We start from the raw sequence: 24,840 nt of genomic DNA on the forward strand, positions 1-24,840 counted from the left end.
CCCGAAGAACCCGAAGAACCCGAAGAACCCAAGAACCCAAGCACTCGAAGAACCCAAGAACCCAAGAACCCGTTAAAGGAAAAGAACCCAAATTTTTTTTTTGAAGAACCCGGTTCTTCATGGAAGAACCCGGTTCTTCATGGGTTCGTCTGGGAAGAACCCATACCCGAATCTGGTACTTGGGTGCGGGAACCCGAGACGGGTTCGAGAACCCCACCCCCGGATGCGGGTACCCGTGCAACACAAGTCTCAGCAAATAAGTAGGGTTGACTTATGTGTTTCATGCTCTTTTTGAATATATTCATGTTTAAAAACAGCAATGATGGGTTGGGCATCAAACTGATGTGATTCCTAAAATTTAAAACCAGGTTGGGCCTTAAATTTCTCCAGTAACTTTTACAACAGATTTTGATTTAATGTAATACAAAAAAATGTATGGGAAAAATAATCATATTCTCCAATCATTAATGTCCATTGTTAAAACTTAAAACAGAAGATATAAGCCTAGAATATCCCCAAAATATTCCCAGAGCAGCCACAAAATCTGTCTGAAATGGCCCCAAAATATGCCTGGAATGTCTTGGGGATAGCCAGTTGGTGCCTGTTGATAGTTTTTTATGGTTGGGTAGCATCAAACAGCTGTTCTAGTCTCGAATTTGGTCAGAGAGGCTAAGAAACACTAGAACTCCAGGGCCCAGAAAAATTTTCAGGAGAAAATACCTAGAGATGGCTCAATTAAGTTAATTAGTCAATAATAAAATATTTCCTCAGTCTAACTTAGGAAAAGTGATTAATTAACAGGTATTAATTGAGAAAGGTGAGATTTCTCTAGAAACTCACATGGATCGACTTAGAGATGATCTTAGTCATTGATAAGGATTTAATCATGGTCGTTGGTGAGCCAATGAGAGATTATACGAGGAGTTTGATGGGGTTGGAGAAATACACACTTGAGATTGATTTTCCTTGGCAGATCGAGTTATTCAGCAGCAACAGCTGAGCAGGGAAGAGGAGTTTGAGCCAGAGGGGAAGCAGAGTCAGTGAGGGGCAGAGACAATGATTCCGAGGAGATTCCAGTTCCAGAGAGTCAGTTTCAGGGAGGCGAGTTTTCCTCAGTGAGGCTGCGCAGGGACTGCACATGCAGCTGCAGAGGAGGAGTTTGATTCAGCTAGAGTGAGGATCGATTCAGTTCTTGGAGGTCGGGAGAAATTCCAGAAGGCCAAGCAAGTCATTCTCAGAGGTTGAGTTGGGTTGGACGTCTTAATCAGAGCAACTTCTAGGCAGTGCGAGTTTGGCCTGCGCAGAGGCAACAAAGAGGCTAACGCAGGGGCAGTTCGAGTGGCTTGTTTGTGCCAGTTTTGGCGCTGGATCAGTGATGGGTGAGACAAAATTTGTCTCACTAATTTTTGGCCAGATTATCTTGTGGAGGGTTGCCAACTTGCCAGTTTTGGGCATCCAGATTGTACTCAGAATTTCACTGCTGCATATAATAATAAAACCCTCATCTGCTGCACTGGTTTTCTCGCATTGGGTTTTTTCAAGGACAATTGTCCAAAAATAACTGTCTCAAATTGCATTGTGTGCACTATATATTTCTCAATTTCCAGCATTTTATTTTTCCGTACTGTTTTTATTTCCGAAGAATTGCAGTGTGCTTTATTCGTTGTTTGTCGTAGCAAATAAACTACATGATTAATCAGTTAGAAGAATAAATTTCCAGTTGCTACAATTTAAGGAAAATTGCACACCCACATCCCCAATGACATTCCCAACAATTTTGAAACAACGGGTTTGGGTTTTTTTCCTTGGGAGGGGGGTTGGGGAGGGGGGGTTGGGTCCCTATGCAACATCGAATAAGACCCATCCAGATAAGGAAAATAGGATGAGGATAATTCTAAAACAAAGAAAAAAATTGAAAGCTATCACGATATCCACTTTCCATTTGTGGAATTATGCACACTTCTGATTCTGATTATTAAGTCTCATCATTTTCTCCCTACTAAAAGAAGTTCTCCCAACTTATGTTGATGGTACATTCTTTCCAACAAAGGGAGTAGATGTTATTGATGGCTACTAGTTGCCCAAAGGGGTTTGGACCCATTGGTGAGGAATGGTGAGCTTTTCAATAATGACCAATGTTCAATTCCCATGAGAGCATTTGGCCCTTGAGATTGCCATGGGAGCACCCAAAGTTAGTGGTCAAACGTGTGAAGCTTGCACTGCACTAACCCTATAAGCAGATCAAAGCCAACACTCTTGTCATCCTTAAGACTAGACACTAACCGTTTTGGCTACAACCAAAATTTCAGCCCTAAGAGTTAGCTCAATCGAACCATCTGCCCAAGGCATGTTGCTAATGAGGAGAATCGAACCATCTGCCCAAGGCATGTTGCTAATGAGGAGACTATAGGTCACAAGTTCAAATCCAATAAGAGTCCCTCGGGATTACCAACCACCATTATGGCTGGCAGTTCAGATGCCCTCCACCCAGATACTCCAAGGAAGAAGAGAAGAGATTCGACAAGTTTTTCCTTGGAACTGATACTAGTTTTCTAAAAAAGCAAACAATGAACAATTCTTAACAAAAAAAATTGTATTCTCAACAGAATATGACCTTCTATCAATTCAAAAAACACGGATACAGACCTTACATAACACAAAATCCAACTAATACACATTTTTGTTTTTTTATGCTTTTCCTCTTTTAATTTAACAATAAGATTGAACAGCCTTTAGAATGCATTTCTTCTTATTATCTTCGGTATGAAGGGCCAAACTAATCAATTAACAAGTGCATTATTATAAATCATTTGAGATAAACAACATACTTTTTGAAACTTGAATAGTCAAGAAAAAAAGCATTACTTCAGGACACATATGTACCCACTTGAAATTGTAAAGGTATTTCACTACAATAATTTACCAATTTGAAAATGGTCTAATTAGACATTTCACTACACCAATTTGAAAATGGTCCAATTAGGACATAAGAAAACACATTTGTATACATACAAATCAAACAGAACAGTGAAATTACCTTTGTACAGTTTAGAAAGTATGTACATGACAACAACAGCCTCCATGATGTTCCTCTTACTCTTCCCAAAATTATCTTCCTCCTCTCTTCCGTCCTTTATATTAATAAATGTGTATGCTCCATACATTTCCGACGTGAGATAGCCATAGCCATATGGCTTCATTTCCACATTGGGACCATTCTCAATACGGTTGTCATAAAACTCCCCATTTGGGAAAAGACTTATCGATGGATGCATGCGATATTGTACATTTAGAAGATGAACTGGGTGTCCAAGCCTCTCCAATCTTTCAAAGAGACTTCTTCCATATTTCATTTTCTCCGCAAGCTGATGAACCAATCATTGCATGGAATTAATAAATTTATAAGAACTTTTAGGAAAATGAAATTGGGAAGAGACTTTTGAAAAGGCCACTGTAAACAAACCTTGCTGATTACTGTTGCCGGTAGCTGCTTTGGATCTCCTATCAGAAATGCATGTGTTACACCTTCAATCTGTAGTGCAATTGTAGATTCGGCCTCTTTGAGCTGGGCCGCCTCATCAATAATCAAACAGTCAAATGGTGTTGCCAAGTTCATGCAGCTCTTTCCAGATGATGATACAGTTGAAAAGACCACTTTAGCACCTGACAAACACATTTTTAAAATGTTTTGCCTGGGGATTGTTCTTGCACAGCATAGCTCCTTCCTTAGGAGATGGATACATTCACTTCTCGAGCAGCAAAGGGCTTCTTTTAAGAACTTTCTATTGTTAATCACTCTCTCTCTAAATATCTCTGTGCACTTTGTTGCCTCTTCACAGATTTCTCCATCACCAGAAAAGCATGCTCTAAGAATTTTCTCCTTACATGCATTTTTCTGAATTAGATTTACAAAACACTCAACAGCTTCAGTCAGATAATCCAAATCCTGTTTCTCCGAGATTGGTCCTGGATAATCATTCAATAAAATCCCCGCACACTCAAAAAAGTCTGTAGCTAAGTTTCCAAGCCTTTTTCTGACAAATTGTAGAAAGTTAACTGATTGTGTCTTCTGTGTTGTTTCTTGAAAAACCTCATATTGTGAAACTGCTGATTCAAGAAAATCAAGAAAAGATGCCACTCTCTGCCTCCATCCTGTCATTGGCACACAACATTTTAACAGGCGTTCCTCTCGATATGGAAGGAAAATATTTTCCAGAGGACCTTCAACATCCAAGCGCTCCTCATTTCCAACTAGTAGAAGGTCACTCAAGGTCAAAATACAGGGAAAGTTGCATATATCGGGGCACTGATCAGATGGACTTGTAACTAATTTCAAGAATCTCAGTGCAATTTCTGATATTGCAGCATTTGTTGGTGCACACACTAGTACTTTGTACCTCTGATGAAGTAAGACAGAAAGAAGTGAAACCAGCATCGAGGTCTTCCCTGTCCCAGGGGGGCCCTGGATCAGATTTATACAGGGACGCCTTTTCTTCTTAGCAGCATTAACTGCACTAAATATAGCAGAAGCTTGAGAATCATTCAACATGTGGGACTCATAATGTTTGTTTCTCAATATATCTATATCATCTTCATTTTCTTTGACACTGTCTTCATTATAGTCCTGTAAAACGTAGTCAGGTTAGGGCTCATTTCTGGCTTGTCCACTCAACCAGTTAGATTACAGTTCACTCAAAAACAATGACAAAAAATAGATATTTCAAATCCTATAGAGGCCTAAAACAGTACAAGTGCACACCTTTGTATTATAGTATACTGCCTTCCCAAGCATAGCCAAATTGATTGTTTCATTGCCCAACTCAGGATGCAAAGCATTCCAGATTCGCAAATTTGTTGCCATGTTACCAAGATAAATACCAAAACATTCATTTCTCATATTGCTATTTTTGGTGCAAAAAGGATGCATATCTGGAACACATATTTTCACCTCGAGAATATTGCTATCTTCATATTCACCACACTCTGTCCTACTTACTAAAGCCAACATGGAGTCATGAAGATCTTCCACACGTTGAGGTACTCTTGTCGAGAGTATAAGAATATCATTTGGTTTGGGCGTAAAGTTTTGTCCTCCCTTCCTCTCTCGGATGTCATATTCTCTGTCAATAAGCATCTTGTATACCTCCATTGCACCATGTGATGGCCGTATTTTTTCGGGAAATTCTACAGCTGCATATGGAGCTTCAGAGATGGATTCAAGGGTATTGTGGAGTTCTGCCCTCGTTTCTTCTATTAGATGTGAAATAAAAGAGGCAACATACTCTTCTATGGATTTAAACTTCTCAGGGATACATTTAACCTGAAAAAGTCATGAAAAGCCTTTGTTTGAAAATTGTAGATTTCTATCATAAACTTTGCAAAGTACTTTGATCACTAGGACCGACCCTATGCAACACATTTAACCTGAAAAAATCATCAAAAGCCTTTGAAAATTGAAGATTTGTATCATAAATTTTGCAAAATGGGAGTACTTTGACCACTAGGATTGACTCTAGGCAACAAACTTTAGAAAATCTGTGGAATATTAACGGCAACTATTCTGCAAAATTAAAGTACCTCAAACCCACCAACAGCAGCAGGAGGTGCTCAAAGTAGTACAGAAAACACATCATCACCAACCACATCATAAAAAGATTTTGTAGATATATGTAAACCATGGATGGGTGATGCAATGGTAATCTTGAGACCAAAACCTGACACCATTGGATTTTAGAAATATTCTTCAATGCCTTTAATTTTACTCACCTACATAAAAATTCAACTCGGTATTTCAAAGCTTGAAGAAAAAGAGATATGTTGAGGAAGCGTTCCAGCAATAGACTAGCATAGAAAATAATTAATCATCTACATAGAAAGATTCCATCAAGGTAATAAGATAAGATGATAATTTATCAGTGCCCGAGAAATGAATACAAAAATAGGTCAATGTGACTGCTGAGTACATAGATATCAATACAAAGTGGGAGTTCAAGACAAGCTCCTAAATAAAGCAAGAAGAAAGTAAGAGAAATAAAATGAGGTACTTCCCTAACCTGAGATCTAAACAGAGCTCTAGAAGCTAAAACAAGATTTGGAAGAGATGGACCCAAAATCTGGAATACAAAGAGTGAGTGTCAATCAGGCTCTGCCAGTAACCGCTCTCTGAATATCCAAGGCTGAATGGAGGATAAGAATAATTATTTAATGTCTAACAAATGACCACAAAAGTAGGCCAATGGGACTGCCGAGTAGAATGATGTCAATACAAAGCAGGAGTACGAAAAAATATCCTATATAAAGAACAAGACATAAAGTAGAAACATGAAGTCTATATGCGAAAACATGAGAAAACCCTCAGATCCAAGTGTAGGCAGTCGCAATGGAAGGGAGATGTGCAAAGGGAAAGGATCTAGGGACTAGGTCACTATCCACTAGTTCTACCTCTCCTAACATCCAAGGCCGAATGAAGAAAACTCAAGATAGGATCTCCAGATAGACCATTGTTTCGAAGACAAACTATAAGATAATTTGGACTGTGCACTGTGCTATTGTCTGGACAATGACACCCAATGCTGAGGCATGGGAGGACTCTCTTGGCAGATAATGCGGGCTCTAGAACAGCCATGTTGCTAGTGTCACTGAAAGGTGGTGGTAATCCCCCAAGCTTGCACTAATCGTGAGCCAAAGGCCATACTACTAATGATCTATCTCTTGGTACCCTTAGTAGATGGGAGCACTCGGAAAAAGGAGGTAATTCTCTGATAAGACTGGTCTAGGGGATGGCCAGAGAGTATGTGGCCAGATCCCAAGAGCCTCCTACAAGTAAAGAGCCAAGCGATGCTAGTCAAGGTACTAGAAGAAACTGAAAAGTTCTTGTGACTCCTGAAAAGAGCAATGAAACCAACCTCAGATCACATAGTAAAGGGGGCAGCAAAAAATTAAATGCTCCTCAACATCAACTTCTCAAAGATGGCACAGCTAGTAGAGCCTATCTGATTAGTCGATCTGGTGATTTATCTCCACCCATATGTATGAGAACCCACTCTAAATTATTCCGAAGGGATGCAAAGAGAATGCATCTAGTGACAGAAATTCTATGAAGGTCAGTCAATAAATGCCTCATAAATGCTCTACATCCATCCCCCAGCTCCATAAATGCTCTACATAAAGAGTCATCTTTATAACCTACCCAGTGGGTCTGTCCATGTGGCCTGTGTAGTAGCTCAAATGTCATCTTGCTAACCCCGAATAGTACTTTTGCAACTAGAGGGTTAAGATGCAACAAGGTTACATCACATTGGTCTCATTTCATACGCATCTAGACATTGACATTGATCAGCCCTCATTTTAGAGTCAATTTCATCAAATTCCAGGAACTGTTATATTTAGCAATTTGTTTCTAGTGTCCAGAGATTTTCTAGTGTCAAGAGATGTGGGGGCCTGCAAGTCAAAGATGATCACATATTCTTGATCCCTGTCAAAAAGCAAGTCTAATAAGTCCACTTTCACTTGCAATTTGCTTTTGCTTTTTTTGAAGATAGATGCCTTCGTCTCTTCAGGATTAGTCTTTTCCGGTTTTTGTTATTTTTCCTTTTTTAAAGAAAGACTGCTTTTTGGGGAATGCCTATAATTAGTAGCATCTGTGTATGGTAGGTACAAATTGAATTTTATTATTTCCAAGTAAGCAATGGTGGTCAAGTTCGAGTTCCCGTGGGATGACATTTGATGAGAGAGCAATGTAAACAAGTTGGGGGTCACTCATTTTGACATTTGGCCATTTGCTAGAAGAAAGATGTGGTTCAACCTCCTATGCAAATGAACTAGAGGAACTGGCACAAATAGTGGAACAAGCTCATGATGATGCATGGGGAAATCGTTTGAAGCACTTAGAGGATGAAGTGGCTTCTCTTGTAGCCTTAACCCGAGAGCAAGTAGACATGATTGCAATGTTGAAGAAGGCAGTAGGATAGGGATCATCCAATTCATCAACGAGAGTGAAGATCATCCAACCCTAACCCCTTTATTTATGCAATAAACCCAATGGGGCTGAATCATAGTCATAGTTAGTTAAAGAGTCAATAAATCCCATATTAATAATTGTAAGTGGTTGACCCGCATTTAAGAAAGGGACCACAGTTAGTTGCAAACGGGCCATAATTAATAAATAAAGTGGTTAACCCATGTTATGCAAAAGACCACTAGTCGTTAGGTTGTTGGAGGTCATTTAGCTATAAATAGTCATAGTTAGAAGGGAAATATCATCGAGTCTTATTTGTAATCGAGCTCTGTTGTGCTGGAGGTTGCCCCCTCAAAAAGGCAAGTGAACATTGCATCTATCTCTGCTGAATAAAATACTTGCTATTTTTTCTTATTTTATTCTGTGTTTTGGGCTGTATTTCTTCGCATATCTGGTATTTTGGAACTTCTTGCAGGTCAAGAGCATAACAAGTGGTATCAGAGCACTTTCAAAGGCCAGTTGTACCTCCAATTTCCGCAGAAATTTTTTTTAGGCTAAAGACGTGTTCCGGTGTCTTTAAACCACGGGATCTATCGTTGAGCACATAAACCTGCGGATTTGGGGATGCATGCAAGCAGGAAATACAAGATGTGGTCATGCTTGTTGGACTCCCTTGTAACCCCTGTGGGTACCCCTTCGAGTAGTAGCACATTAGACAAAACCACACACGAACTGCACTTCCACGTACCCTTTGGGTATATCAAAAGCACCCTAGGATCACCTGAAACCTCGCCTTCAATAAGCCGTCGACCGTCTTACTGCTACAGTACACTGAGAACAGCACTCGGGGAGATTACTCACGTGTAGATAGGGTAGTCAGGTAGTATGGCTAAGGGTACGGTTGATCCTCCTTAGTTAGCGCCCTGAAAGATTGGGCCAAGTACTATTGTTGGACCCTTATGTATATTCCGATCTGTACCACCTGACACTCCTTTGTGACCATAGTTCCCTCTGCTCTCTAAAGATCGCCCATTATCTTATCTTCCAGCTCTGATCCAGCAGTTGAGGTTCAACCACCGCAGTACAATTCAGATCTAGCAGTTGGGGTTCTACCGCCACTGCACCAATCAGATCCAACAGTTGGGGTTCTGCCACCATAGTGCAACTCACATTCAGCAGTTGGGGTTTCATAGGCAGATCCGACTCTCTGCACAATGAGGCTTGTTGCTGCTATAGTCCGGGCCCGATTTTCACAGGACATTGGGCAGGATCAAGTTTTCTAGAATTCGGCCACTACAGTGTTTGATCCGCGGGGAGTAAAACTCCTTTTGGAGTAACAAAAAATAAGAGTCCGAGTCCTTCTCGGGACGCTTACAAGAGACTTAGCCCATCAAATTCGCGACGACGCGCTGATCGTAGTGGTACCATTCACTTGTCAACCTCAATTTTCGGGCAGTCCCAAATATTTTCAGAGTGACTTCAAGTGACCGGGAACGGTGTATGGTAGAAACCAGAGCTTAAGTCATGGCCTTTGAGAAGATCGAGCACCTTGAAACAAGGTTGGATGAGTTCAAGGTCCAACTGGACAAAATTGCAAATTCGCTTGCAGTATTCACCAACAGGATGTCGAGGTCTCATCAGGAAGAGCATAGTATTGATGAACACCTCAAAGGAGAATCTAGCCATCATATTCACTTCCATGGAAATCACCAACATTCCCACCCTCGGCCACCCAAGCTAGACATGTATAAATTTGATGGCTCTAATCTGGCAGTATGGGTAGTACAAATGGAACAATATTTCATCCTTAATGATATCCGTGACAATCAAACTAAACTACGTGTGGGAGCCCTTTACTTGGACCAAGAGAGACGACAATGGTGGCAGTGGCATCTGAAATGTTATCCCGGGAACATAACTTGGCACGTGTTCTCAAAAGCCCTTTATGACCGCTTTGACAGAAAATCTAATTTTTTTGGTTGTCTCACTAAGCTCTGACAGACAAGCACAGTAAAAGACTACATTGCAGCCTTTAAGACATTGGCCATCAGACAGAAGGTCTAGGAGATGAATTCTACTTGGAATGTTTCATCAGCGGTCTCAAAGAAGCCATCCAAGCACATGTCCGAATGCACCACCCACCTACATGGATAGATGCTTGCAACAAGGCTGTCGAGGTGGAACTTGCCTTAGCTTCCCAATCTACTCATCCAAATTTTGTAGCCAAGGGGCATCCCACCTAGGCTCAGGGCCCTACCCAAACACTTAAGGTTCAAAAGGTATCTCCAATAGAAATGGCTGAACGAAGAAAACAAGGATTGTGCTACTATTGTGATGACAAATACTCCCCAAGGCATAAATGCAAGGAACCAAAATTCTTTCAAATTGATGTTACTGATAACAGCTCATCTGAGGAAGCCCCACCCCTTGGGGGGCCAGAGGACGAAGTTGAGGAAACCCAGCATGACAATGATCTCACAGCTATGCCAGATGAACCAGTTATCTCGCTACATGCTTTGGCGGGCATTTCTGTGCCCCAAACTCTCAAAATCAGAGGCTTTTTTAAACATCGCCCCATAGTAGTATTGATTGATAGTGGCAGCACTCACAAATTTATCCACAAGCGAGTCGCCGAAGCTATTAATTGTTTTGTACGGGCAGTCTCTAATTTCCAAGTCCTTATCGCTGATGGGGGAACAATGAAATGTCAAGGCCACTGCGAAAATATTAAACTTCAGATGGGAGACTACCACCTAAAGACCCACATGTTTGCGATTAATATGAGTGGTTGTGACATTGTCTTGGGTGCTAAATGGCTTAGCACACTGGGCCCAATCACAATGGATTTCCAAGAGTTATATATGAGCTTTAAGCAGAATGACCACATTCATACACTACGTGGACTCCAAGCAAGTGCTCCTAATATCATCAGCTCGCATAGAATGGAAAAGTTGTTGAAAAAGGGCCATCATGGAGTCATCGCCCAGTTTAATGCCATCCAGGCCATTGAATCCACTACTCTTCATATTCATCCTAAGATGCAACAGGCCTTAGACCGCCACCAGCAGGTATTTGACAAACCTAAAGAGCTTCCACCCTCTAAAGTTGAACATGATCATAGCATCCCTTTGGTCCTAGGGACCCAACCAACTAATGTGCGCTCATATCAATATCCTTTCACCCAAAAGAATGAAATTGAAAAAATTATCAAGGAACTCCTGGAAGTCAGTGTTATTCATCCTAGCATCAGTCCTTATTCATCACCAGTGGTCATGGTGCTAAAGAAAGATGGATAATGGCGCATGTGTCTAGACTTTCGGGCCCTCAACAAGCTCACTATCAAAGACAAATTCCCTATTCCAGTTGTTGATGATCCGCTTAATGAACTACATGGTGCTCAATTCTTTACCAAGCTAGATCTTCGCTCTGGGTATCACCAAATACGCATGAAAGAAGTAGACATTCCTAAGATTGCTTTCCAAACTCATGAAGGCCATTATGAATTCTTGGCCATGCCATTTGGTCTCTATAATGCTCCATCTACTTTTCAAAGCCTCATGAATCACCTGCTGAAACAATATCTCCGAAAATTTGTCCTCGTCTTCTTTGATGACATTCTCATCTACAGCCTAGCCTGGGAAACGCATCTTTAGCATGTAGACCTGATCTTGCAATTGCTCGAATCACAAATTATTTGTCAAATTGTCCAAGTGCTCTTTTGGAGTGGAAGAAGTCAAGTATTTGGGACACATTGTGGGTCATTAAGGTGTCAGTGTTGATCCCAAAAAGATACAGGGAATGCAAGATTGGCCCCAACCCAAAACATTGAAGAGTTTGAGGGGATTCTTGGGTTTCACTGGCTACTATCGCAAATTTATCCACAATTATGGTCGCATTGCTAGACCCCTCACTAAACTTCTCAAGAAAAATTCATTTCTCTGGACTGATGTAGCATTTGTGGCTCTCAAACAGGCCATGTGTTCCACTCCAGTATTGGCACTACCGGATTTCACTAAATCTTTTGTAATTGAATGTGATGCTTCCGGTACAAGTATTGGTGCGGTATTAATGTAGGAAGGTCGACCCTTGGCTTTCACCAGCCAACAACTGAGTGGGAAACATCTGGGTCAATCTACCTATGAGAAAGAGATGATGGCCATCTTACATGCAGTAGATACCTGGCGACCATACTTATTGGGGCGACGTTTCCAAATCTGCACAAACCATCAAAACCTCAAATATTTTTTGGAGCAACGTCTATCCTCGCCATAGCAAAATAAATGGTTATCCAAAATGTTGGGATATGGTTATGAGATAGTTTACAGGAAAGGGTGTGACAATGTAGTAGCTGATGCTTTATTGCGCCAATTTGAGGATGAAAGCACCCTGCTATCAATCTCTCTTCCCATACCAGATTGGATTGAAGAATCCCGCAAGGAATGGCTTTCACACCCCTCTCTCTCCCAACTTATTAATAACTTGAGAGCAGATCCTAATTCCTCAATCGGCTACTCTTGGAAGGATGATATTCTTCGCTACAAGGGTCGAGTAGTTATATCCCCAACATCCACCCTCAAAACCCGCATTTTGGAAGAATTGCACTCATCTCCCATTGCAGGGCATTCAGGCTTTCAGAAGACTTATGCTCGCACTCGTCGTTCTTTCTTTTAGACTGGCATGAAAAATGACATTCTTACTTTTGTAGCTGAATGTGATGTGTGTCAACACCACAAAGGAGAAACAGTCAGGTTACCAGGAACCTTACAGCCATTGCCACTCCCTGCCTTTGTCTGGACGGATGTTTCCATGGATTTCATTATTGATCTTCCAAAGTCGGGCAACAAATCCGTCATCATGGTGGTTGTGGACAGACTTTCTAAATATGCTCATTTTTGTGCTCTACCCCACCCATTTACCCCCACTTTGGTGGCTCAAGCTTTCATGGACCAGATCTTCAAACTGCATGGCATGCCAACTTCCATTGTGTCTGATCGCGACCCGACTTTCACTAGCAATTTTTGGCAAGAACTTTTCAAGCTACAAGGCACCCAACTTCAGCTAAGTACTGCCTATCATCCCCAAACCGATGGTCAAACAGAAGCAGTCAACAAATGTTTGGAGACATATCTAAGGTGCTTCACTTCAGAAAAGCAGCATCAATGAGTACAGTGGCTACCTTTAGCTGAATGGTGGTATAATACTATCATGAAGCCACCAAGATGACACCATATGAAGCAATGTATGGCCAACTCCCACCTTCACCTATTTCTTATATCCCTAGATGTTCTAAGGTGCAAGCAGTTGATCAACTCCTACAGAACCGTGCTGCCATGCTAGCTCGTCTCAAAGATAATCTCCATCAAGCTCAGAATCGAATGAAGCAATAGGCAGACCAGCATCGTTCAAAGTGCACATTTCAAGAAGGGGATCAGGTATTCCTGTGGCTGCAACCATATAAGCAAACATCACTCAAAGAAAAGGGCTTCCATAAACTAGCTCCAAAATTCTATGGACCTTATCAAATACTTCAGCGCATTGGAGCAGTAGCCTACAAGTTGGCCTTGCCACCAACTTCAAAAATCCATCCAGTCTTCCATGTATCATGCCTCAAGAAAGTGGTGGGGAACAATTGTAGAATTCAAACCAGTCTACCTGAATTGGATGAGGAAGGTTCACTCTGGCTCCAACCAGAATAGGTCCTCGATACTCGTGAAAGACATCTACGTGGTTGTATGATCAAGGAAGTCCTCGTCAAGTGGAAAGACACCTCTCCAGAAGATGCGACCTGAGAACCAACCACTATTCTTCAGCAGTTTCCGCAGCTTCAGCCTTGAGGACTAGGCTGCTTTTCATGGGGGAGGGCATGTTAGGTTCCAACCCTAACCCCTTTATTTATGTAATAAACCCAATGGGGTCAAGTCATAGTCATAGCTAGTTAAAGAGTCAATAAAGCCTGTATTAATAATTGTAAGTGGTTGGCCCGCATTTAAGAAAGGGACAACAATTAGTTGCAAATGGGTCATAGTTAATAAATAAAGTGGTTAACCCATGTTATGCAAAGGACCACTAGTCATTAGGTTGTTGGAGGTCATTTAGCTATAAATAGTCGTAGTTAGAAGGGAAAGATCATCGAGTCTTATTTGTAATCGAGCTCTGCTCTGCTGGAGGTTGCCCCCTCGAAGAGGCAATTGAACATTGCATCTATCTCTGAATAATAAAATACTTGTTTTTTCTTATTTTATTATGTGTTTTGGGTTGTATTTCTTCACATATCTGGTATTCTAGAATTTCTTGCAGGTCAAGAGCATAACAATCCAATTCATGAATGAGAGTTAAGATCAAGGAACCTGAACCATATGATGGGACTAGAAGTGCCAAGATGTTAGGAAATTTCTATTGGGATGTGGGGCAATACTTGGATCAGATGAGTGGATGCTCCGATGAAGCTACAACAAATGTTGTAGCTATGTATCTCACAAGGACGGTGAAGTTATGGTGGAGAACGAGGTTGGAACAATTGGTAATCAGTGGTATGGAGAGGATTCTGACATAGTAAAAAACGAAAGTAGCTTTGTATGTGCGGCTTGGTCCAAGGAATCAAGCATGCTTGCCAAGAATCATCTTATGGCTTTGAAGCATACGAGAAGGATTTAGGCATACAACAAGGTGTCCTTGGACCTTATGTTGGAGATCAGAGAGATGTTAGATGAAAATCGGTTGTACCATTTTGATCAATGGATTGCAACCATGGGCACAGATTGAATTGAGGAGGCAGAATGCCCGAATTCTTGCAAAGGCTATCACTACAACAGATAAACTTTTGGATTTTCAGCACAAGGAGAAGTCTGGAAGCAAGGAAGATGGAAGTTGTGGTCATAAGGGCAAGAAGGAGAACAACCAAGGAAAGAAGTCTTTGAAAGATGATGAAGAAAAGCAAGTAGGTACCACAACGAAAAAGAAGCTCCTTTCATGTTGGATATGTACAAAGGAGCATTTGGCAAAGAACTATCTGTTGAAGCAAAAGGTGGTTGAATTGGAGCAAGAGGATGCATCAAGAGTTGGAGTATTATACGTTTTAGGTGCAGTTTCTATGAAGAAGGCTACAGCAAAATAGGACCAGGACAAGATGCAACTTGACTTTGTAAGTATGGATGTTAATGGCATTCAGATGGTAGCTATTGTTAAAATCACACACAAAAATAGACAGTGGATTTAGATATCGTGGAATGCAAATTAAGAATATGATACACATAAATACATATCACAATGAACCTTAAGTTTCATCTTCCAAGAGGTCTCTTGGACTCCCCATCACAATTCACATTCGTCCAGACCAACCCTAATGGATTAGGTGTCTAACATTCCCCTCCTTAATCCAAAGGGGTGTATATGAGTCCAAGAAGAGAATTGAAATACAAAAGTGCATGGAAGCCAATGGATGAATGTGCTCTCTAAAAAAGGTGGTTTAAGGAAGACCATAAACCAAATGAAAAAGAAGAACATGAAGTTTCTACCACTAGTGGTTTAAGGCTTACCACCAACTTTGGAACTAAAGCTCGAAGCAATTCCTAGGACAATTTTGAATCTAGCTAGAAGTTGAAGTCTTCTACGAAGTGGAAGTGCTCCTTGATGATGGTTTAAAGATTAACACAAACTGATGTAGTAGAAACCAAAGTCTTCTGTTGTTGGTGGTTTAAGGCCATCCACCAACCAAAACATGCTCATGGAGCATGAATCTATCTTTGGCTACAACTCTAAATTTGGCTTTATGCTTTGGCAACTTGCTCTGGTTTAGGCTATGGCTCAGGCTCGATTCATTTATCTTTGAATCTAGTAGTTGATCATCAATTACCCCTATCATATACAAGGTGAGAAGATGAAGAGATATCCAATGCAAGACGTGTCAATACTCGAGACTGAACTCTAAGGTATGACCGATATATCTTCTTGACAGTTGAACACCATTGCCAAGAAGCGATCAATCAAAGATGAATATTTTGTCTTACAAGAGTCTTATTTGTGGAATATTTGTTTGAATGATAAGTATGTTTACCACAAGACTCACAAGGGTGAAGATCAAAACAATGATCTTTGACACAGCCAACTCGATTATAGTTTCAGCATCTGCAAGTCCGATGTGACTGTGGAAGAGGAGCATGTGAAGATGAGGTGTCTTGAAGAAACCCAACACTCTAAAACTTTGATGGGTTTAGAATAGTCCATAGTGTGAAAGGAAACATCCTTGTCATATCCAAGATTGATTTTGTTCTTGTTGTTGATAAGCTCTTCCCAAGGCCTGATGATGGGCTTGGGAAGTGCAACTTGAACCTCTACATCTTCATACAAATCTACTCCTGAAATGGCCTCACTAATCTGATCAATTTCTGGTTGTTGATGGGAGTCAACTTCAAACAAAGAATTGTTCTAAACAAAAACTAGTTCAGAATGATGATTCTTCTATTGAAGCTCATTTTGTTGTAGTTGTGACTCAAGTTGGAGAAACTCAATCTGCTCTTGTGCATATCGTAGATAGATTTTAATATCAGCAAGAGTGGCTTTACTAATTTTTACTGTGTTATTAACAGTAGATAGGATTAGAGTGTTCAATAACTCTAATAATCCATCAACTTTGGCCATTGTCTCAACAAAAATAAAGGCACAACAATCTTGGTGGAAGCTAGAACAAGGCTAGACAAACCCCAGTTATAGAAGATTCCAAAAATGAAGAGTATCAACTATTTAGCAAACTATCATTTAACATAAAATGCAAGTATAAATATCTTACACACCAGAATGGAGATTAGCCATTAAACAATTTTCCAATTACTTGAAATCTTGCACTGCTGCCAAAACATAAAATGTCATTCTTTGCACCCAATACAATATGCCTTAGTTACAACCACTAAGTGTTTAAGTGAAGTAACACCACTAGAAGAGACAATCTTCAGATTTTGGTGCAAACAATTCGCCGAAGATATAAAGAAAAACTGATAATAATGCTATACTAGCATAACTGGCAAGAAAATTTATGGTGTAAAGAAACATTAATCAAACACAATAAAATGTCATGGCTTATGTGTTTCCTTGCAATGATTTTCTTTTTCAGGAGATCCAATATCTAAGTTAGTACACCAAGGAAGTCAAAACAAATTGTAAATTTTCCCAGCCAGAAATTCTCCAAAAAGAAATGCTTCGACGAATTACAACCATAAAGTGAAAAATCTTCTGACTATTCAAGGGTCTGCTACAAATCGTCGTAGAAGATCTTGAAACCTAACAAGCCATTTCTAGTATAGAATTCTGAATGGCACGCCTAAATTTGTTGCAATGACAAACGACGATACCTCATTTGTAGTATAATTTCATAAAAGATATCATAGATTTCAAGAATTTTATTTCCCTACTCCAGAGACTTAGATATAGCAAGTACAGCTCTGTGCGAGACAATGGTTGCAATTTACACAACTATTACAGAGCAATTTACGAATTTGGCTCCATGCAAGAGAAAATTTAAGGTGCAACAGGAATATCTAGACAAGATATACCCATACAAGTGATACTGCTTGAATTAGACGAGCATAACGAGATTATTCTACTTTTGGGATATGACAGTTTTTGAGTTGTGTGCATGGCTCAGGACACTTCCAATAATGAGGTTGTTTCCATCAAAATGATCAGTCTGAGGGGCAAAACAAAATTCTCCATAGCATTGCGCAAACTGCAAGTTAATCATGTAGTGACTCAAATCAGCCACCCTTTCATGTTACATTGAAGGGAGTAATGCTAACTATTGACATTGTTGAGATGTGGTTGTCATTAAAGTCAACCCAAGCAACACCAGAAGATGCCATGCCTTTGTAAACCAAAATGACATGGAAAACCATAGTTTTTCGAGTCTAAAACATCCTTGTTGGATTATGCTCGTCAAGTTGATTCCAGTGGTATGTGGCATGCCACGAGAGCCCTCAAGATTTGAGAGATATCCTTGTTTGAAGATGAAGCCCCCAACTTGTGGGCAAAAACTCCAAAAGTTGATGATGTGGCATCTTATCATTTGGCATAGTCTTGAAGTCAAACAAGGTCTTATTATTAAGAATAAATTAAATAAAAAAAATTGGTATCAAAAGTTGAATAATAATTCAGCCAAAGGATACTGAGGGTTTTGGCTCCAAAAAATTGAATTTCAAATTCATGTTTCCCTCCAATACTCATGTCATCTAGCTCCCATTAGTCACCTCCAAAAATCTAAATAAAGGCTCTACATCTCCATCACTTGGTGTGCATCAAATGTGTAGAAATTTTTGTTTTCCCACCCCGGTTTTCAGTTTCTCCTTATTTCTCCCATATAGTTAAATGCCCTTTCCCATAACCATACATTTAACAAGCTGGAAAAAAAATAAATTTGCTGAAAACACAAATTCTGGAAATTTTACAGACTACTAGAAATTGCAGAAATAAAAATCAGCAGTAATAAACAGCCATTAAAACACATTTAAACACTGAGATTTTTGGTCAATGTGACCCTGGAAAAACCCCCTACAACTCTTGGGGAAAACCAGTTTGAGAGATCTTCTTTATTTCTGGAAAATGCCTTTTTACAGTAAGAGAAATATTCAGCAAAAATCAGCAAGCAAACTTTTACAACTTATCTCAGCCTTGCTGAAACTCCGCCCTGCTAAAACTCCGCTGTACAGACTTGCTGAAACTCCGCCCCGCTGAAACTCCGCTGCTGAAACTCCGCAGTTCACTGTCCAGAAATCTCCCTTGCTCTCTTGCTCTCCTTCTCTCAATCTGCTCATGAAAGAATTGAATGACCTTTTCCTCCTTTTCCTCCTTTAATCTAACCCCAAGTGACTTTTGGGTGATCCAAGTGACTTTTGGGTGATCCCTAAATCCAATGGCTGAAATAGATTGAGATCTAAGGCTGAGATTAAATGCTCATTTAAATCTCACTTTTTATTTTTTAATTCACCCCACTTTAATAAAGACCCACTTAGTCATTTATTTCCAAAGTCACTTTTCCTTTCTAATTTTTCATTGACTTTATAAAAGTCACTTTAAAATTAGACTTAGTAACTTTATCACTTAAAGTCACTTTTAAATTAGATTTAACTTTATAAAATTATAAAGTCACTTTAGGAGAAAAATTAAATTCTTTTGGACACTTTTCCCTAGGCCAAAGATCAAAGCCTAAGGGAACCACCTGTCCTCCGGTACCAAATTTCAACACTCCCTCTTACCGAGGAAGGTGTTCCTCACCACACCCATCTTGTCTCTAAAGTAGACATGCTTGCCCCGTGGTAAGGCCTTGGTAAGAATATCTGCAACCTGCTCATCAGTGGAAATATACTCAAGCTTCACAGCTCCCTTCTGAACATAGTCTCTGATGAAATGATATCTGATCCCGATATGCTTTGACCTGTCATGAAATATTGGATTCTCCGTGAGTTTAATGCAACTCTGATTATCACAGTAAATCACTGAAGGTCTCAACGGCTGACCAAATAAGCCAAACAACATCTTGCGAAGCCAGATAGCCTCACAACTAGCTAGACTGGCTGCCATATACTCCGCTTCCGCTAAACTCAGTGCTACTGACTGCTGCTTCCGGCTGAACCATGACACTACTGCTGAACCCAACCCAAAACAGCACCCTGAAGTGCTCTTCCTATCAGAAGCACAACCTGCCCAATCAAAATCAGTGTATCCTGCCAATCTCACTCCATCTCCCTGCCTGCAGTCCAGACCATAATCCACTGTTCCTTGCAAGTACCGCAAAATCTGTTTTGCAGCCACCCAATGAACCTTCCTAGGCTCACACATAAACTGACTCATCGTGTTGACTGCAAAACAAATATCTGGTCTAGTGTTGACCAAATACATCAAGGAACCAATCAGCTGCCTGTACAATGTGGGATCCACCAACTCGGAATCCGAAGCATGAAGCTTCTTCCAGTTGGTGATCATCGATGTCGACATGGGTCTACAATCCTCCATGTGGAATCTGCTAAGGATGTCCACAATATACTTCCCCTGCCCCAGGAAGAAATGCCCCTCCTCCTGCCACACCTCCAAGCCCAAAAAGTAATGCATCAAGCCGATGTCCTTCATCTCAAACTCCATCGCAAGATCTCTCTTGCAGTGCTCTATGAGTCTCTCTGCACCTGTAATGACCAAGTCATCCACATACAGCACCAGAATGAGAGGCTCCTCACCAATCACAATAAAGTAAAGGTTCGGATCTGCCTCACTCTTTGTGAAACCCATCCCCTGCAAATATGTATCTATCCTGGAGTACCAAGCTCTGGGAGCTTGCTTCAGGCCATAAAGGGCCTTCTTCAGTCTGCACACATGGGACTCCTTCCCACACACCTCAAAGCCCTATGGCTGCTCAATGTACACCTCCTCCTGTATGAAGCCATTGAGAAATGCAGTTTTCACATCCATCTGGTGGATCTTCCAACCCATCTCTGCTGCTATCAATATAATGGAGCGGATCGAAGTATATCGAGCCATGGGAGCGAAGGTCTCCTCATAATTAACTCCCTCTACCTGGGAGAACCCTCTAGCCACAAACCTTGCTTTGAATTTCTCAATGCTGCCATCTGCAGCATGCTTTACCTTGTAAAGCTATCTGGAAGTAACCACGGATTTGCCCTCAGGCCTCAGCACCACCTCCCAAACATCATTCTTCATGATAGAAGAATACTCCTCCTGTATGGCCTCTCTCCAGACCTGTTGGCTAGCTGCCTCCTCATAGCTAGAAGGCTCAGAGTCAAGGACGCTGGTAACCATCGCCATATAGCTATAAAACCTCTCAGGTGGTCTACTCTCTCTGACCGGCCTCTTCGGCTCAGCAACAGATGAGGCATCTCTCAAGGTGTCCTAAAGCCACTTGGGCTTCCTCTTCCCTGAGTGCACTTCTCCCACCGGAGAATGAAACTCCTCCTCCTCATCATCATCAAGAGCTTGAACTCCTGACTGTCTGTCTGTTGTCCTCCTGCCTGCACCTGAACCTGTAGAAGCTGAGGTACCGTGTGAACTGTCCATCAGTGGACTCCCTAGTGAACTGCTCTGCATGCTGCCCGGAGCACCACCCCTCTGGCTCGGTGAGCCACTGCTCACTGACGGACCTGACATCCTCATAGATGTACCTCCTGATCCTCCTGATCCCTGCCCACTGGATCCCTGCGACTGACTCAACTACTGCTGAGGGTCTGGCTGATCCAGATACTCTAACTCCCGTGAACTCCTAAAGGCCCTGTCCTCCTCAAACTTCACATCCCGTCTGACAACAACTCTCCTCTGTGCAGGAATGTAAATCCGAAAGGCCTTTGAGGTCTCACTGTAGCCCACAAAGATACCCTTCTCTGCGGTGGGCTCTAGTTTGGTCCTCTTCTCCTTGGGTATATAGGAGTATGTAATGCATCCAAAGATATGAAGATGACCAATATCAGGCTTCTTCCCAGAGAAAGCCTCCTCCGGAGTCATGTGCCCCAAGGCACGATGCGGACTCTTGTTCTGCAAGTAAACAGCTGTGTTGCAGGCCTCTGCCTACAAGAACAATGGCAACCCCTGATCACGTAACATGGCTTTGGCAGCTCCTATGATGGATCTGTTCTTCCTCTCTGCAACCCCGTTCTGCTGGAGGTTGTAAGGAACAGTGAACTCCCTCCTAATGCCTGCCTTCGCACAATAGTCAACAAACTCTCCAAGGGTGTACTCTCCTCCATTTCCGACCTCAGGGACTTGATCTTTCGACCTGTCTGTGTCTCCACAAGAGCTCTGAACTCCTGAAACCGCTTGAAGACCTCACTCTTGGTCTTCAAAAAATAAATCCAGGTCCTCCTGGAGTGATCATCAATGAATAAAACATAGTACTCATATCCACTCAAGGAAACATGAGACATCCGACCGCTCACATCAGAATGAATCAAATCAAGTATCCCAGTCGCTCTGTTGTCACTGCTGGGAAAAGGGGATTTGGCAAACTTGCCCATCGCACAACCTCTGCAAGTATCAAAGTGATCAGTATTGAAATCTGGCACACCTGTAGTGATCTCCCGCAATGTCCTCAAGGCTCCATGATACATATGTCCCATCCTGCGGTGCCAAATCTCACACAGCTCAGAATTGCTAGCTCTGCTGTCGGTACTACTGCTCAATGCCAAAAGGGGCTGGAATGCAAACTTGTACACCTTTGTATGGCGTACACCTATCACTCTAGCTGAATCAGCTGCAGTGCCCCTGGGATACATCAACACCTGTCCTCCCCTGAACAGTACCTCATATCCTCTGTCCTCCAAAGCTGAGACGAATATGAGGTTCTTCCTCATCCCTGGCACATAAAGAACATCTGACACTTTCAAGGGAGGTTTGGACTCCCTCTGAAATGTCAGTGTCCCCACCCCGACTGCTCTAACAACTCTGTCATCACCGAGTACTACCTCTATATCAGTGCCACTCTCTGAAAGCTCTGAGAAGTACTCACGGACTCCTGTCATGTGACGTGAAGCCCCACTGTCCACATACCACATACCTGAAGATGCTCCGCTAATCGAGGGAAAAGCATGCTCCCTCTGAACCTGTGTGGCAGGTGATCCTGCACTAGAGGACTCACACGTAGTGAACGCAAACTCCCGGTCAAAACGACCTGCAAAGTCCTCAATCTCTGCTGAAGCTGCCACGTCCTGGTTCTTCCCCTTCTTCTTCTTCTTCTCCAAACACACAACTGCATAGTGTCCCATCTTTTGACAATTCCAACACTTCACCTTGGAATGGTCCTTCTGTGTGTTCCCCTGTTTACCTTTACCTTTGCCTTTGCCCCCACCACTGCTTGTGGAAGCCTGCTTCTTCCCTTTGCCTTTGCCCCCACCACTGCTTGTGGAAGCCTGCTTCTTCCCTTTGCCTTTCTTGCCTCCTGCCACCAGTGCTACATCCTCATCCTGCTCAACTGGCTTGGTTGCCCCAAGCTGACCTTTCCTGATCTCTGTCTGAATGCAATCATCCCAAAACCTCTCCCATGTGGGAAAGGTCTCATGTGCACAAACCCCATCAGCAAAGTTCAACCATGAACGGGGGAGGCCATTCACTGCAATCCGCACCAACTTAGTGGGTGGAATGGCCTCTCCAATCGCTGCCAACTCATCTCTCACATTAGTAATCTTTGTGAGATATCCAGCTGCACTATCATTACCCATCTTAATGTTCTTCAGCTTCTCCTTCAAGACCATCTTCTGGTTCTCATTGGTACTCTGGTAGAGATTGGACAATGCTGTCCACATCTCATGGGCATTGCTCTTTCCTCTCACATGAGAAATGCAATGGTCTTTGATTCCGTCTAGAATCAGTCTCTTACCCTTGTTGTTCTTTTTATTATAAGCTGTCAACTGAGTAGCATCAGTAGGCACAACAACAGGGTTCTGTGTGGTATGCACCATGATATCCCAGACTTCTGCCTCCTCAAAGATACTCTGCATTCTCTCCTTCCAAACGCTGTAATTTGTATGCCCATCCAGCCTATCCTCCACCCTCAATCCCAATGACATCCTGCTGTCCTAAAACTGAAAAATAGCACTGCTGTAGTAAAGATAAAACTGTTGTTTATGAAAAAAATCAGCTTGCTGGAATTTTCTGAGTGAAAAATCAACAGCTATAATTTTTTCCTTTTGTTGTCCCAAACTGTTCTTCAGCACTCAAGCTCCGATACCATGTAGAAATTTCTGCTTTCCCACCCCGGTTTTCAGTTTCTCCTTATTTCTCCCATATAGTTAAATGCTTTTTCCCATAACCATACCATTTAACAAGCTGGAAAAAAAAAAAATTTGTTGAAAACACAAATTCTGGAAATTTTACAGAATGCTGGAAATTGCAGAAACAAAAATCAGCAGTAATAAACAGCCATTAAAACACATTTAAACACTGAGATTTTTGGTCAATGTGACCCTGGAAAAACCCCCTACAACTCTTGGGGAAAACCAGTTTGAGAGCTCTTCTTATTTCTAGAAAATGCCTTTTTACAGTAAGATAAATATTCAGCAAAAATCAGCAAGCAAACTTTTACAACTTATCTCAGCCTTGCTGAAACTCCGCCCTGCTAAAACTCCGCTGTACAGACTTGCTGAAACTCCACCCTGTTGAAACTCCGCAGCTCACTGTCCAGAAATCTCCCTTGCTCTCTTGCTCTCCTTCTCTCAATCTGCTCATGAAAGAATTGAATGACCTTTTCCTCATTTTCCTCCTTTAATCTAACCCCAAGTGACTTTTGGGTGATCCAAGTGACTTTTGGGTGATCCCTAAATCCAATGGCTGAAATAGATTGAGATCTAAAGCTGAGATTAAATGCTCATTCAAATCTCACTTTTTATTTTTTAATTCACCCCACTTTAATAAAGACCCACTTAGTCATTTATTTCCAAAGTCACTTTTCCTTTCTAATTTTTCATTGACTTTATAAAAGTCACTTTAAAATTAGACTTAGTAACTTTATCACTTAAAGTCACTTTTAAATTAGATTTAACTTTATAAAATTATAAAGTCACTTTAGGAGAAAAATTAAATTCTTTTGGACACTTTTCCCTAGGCCAAAGATCAAAGCCTAAGGGAACCACCTGTCCTCCGGTACCAAATTTCAACAAAATGCATTGGTCTTGCTCTGAATTTATTTTCTGCCCCTGTGAAGTATTGCTAGATCATATGAGAGGGTAGTCTGGAACGCATTGTATTTGTTTTGGCATAAGGTTCAAGGATTCATTGGTTCATCTTGAAGACATGGGGTTATTTTTGAGGCTCGGACTCTTGTTTCTGTGGCGTTTCAAACTAGCGAAGTGCTTTATTTTGGTACATGATTGCTACAAGGCCATTTGGCCTTCCTTCTTAAGAGG

The 24,840-nt window shown here is 41.4% G+C and overlaps 1 protein-coding gene across 3 annotated transcripts in view; it reads right to left on the minus strand.

Annotated features, from left to right (window-relative positions):
* The window catches only part of LOC149212392 (helicase SEN1-like), a 114,924-nt gene that overhangs the window by 62,789 nt on the left and 27,295 nt on the right, over window positions 1-24,840 (minus strand). For 2 of the 3 annotated variants that reach the window (XM_089391829.1, XM_089391828.1), the window contains exons 3-5: window positions 4,760-5,320; window positions 3,464-4,624; window positions 3,038-3,365 (exon numbers count right to left, since the gene is read on the minus strand). In XM_089391829.1, coding sequence (XP_089247955.1) covers window positions 3,038-3,365; window positions 3,464-4,624; window positions 4,760-5,320 — 2,050 coding nt within the window. The remainder of the gene's footprint in view (window positions 1-3,037; window positions 3,366-3,463; window positions 4,625-4,759; window positions 5,321-24,840) is intronic. The other variant, XM_089391830.1, reaches the window with a different exon arrangement.

Source organism: Pinus tabuliformis, chromosome 1_1 (genome assembly GCF_031772625.1).
Source record: "Pinus tabuliformis cultivar Carrire ecotype Pingquan chromosome 1_1, CPIR1, whole genome shotgun sequence".
NCBI classification, from domain to species: Eukaryota; Viridiplantae; Streptophyta; class Pinopsida; order Pinales; family Pinaceae; genus Pinus; species Pinus tabuliformis.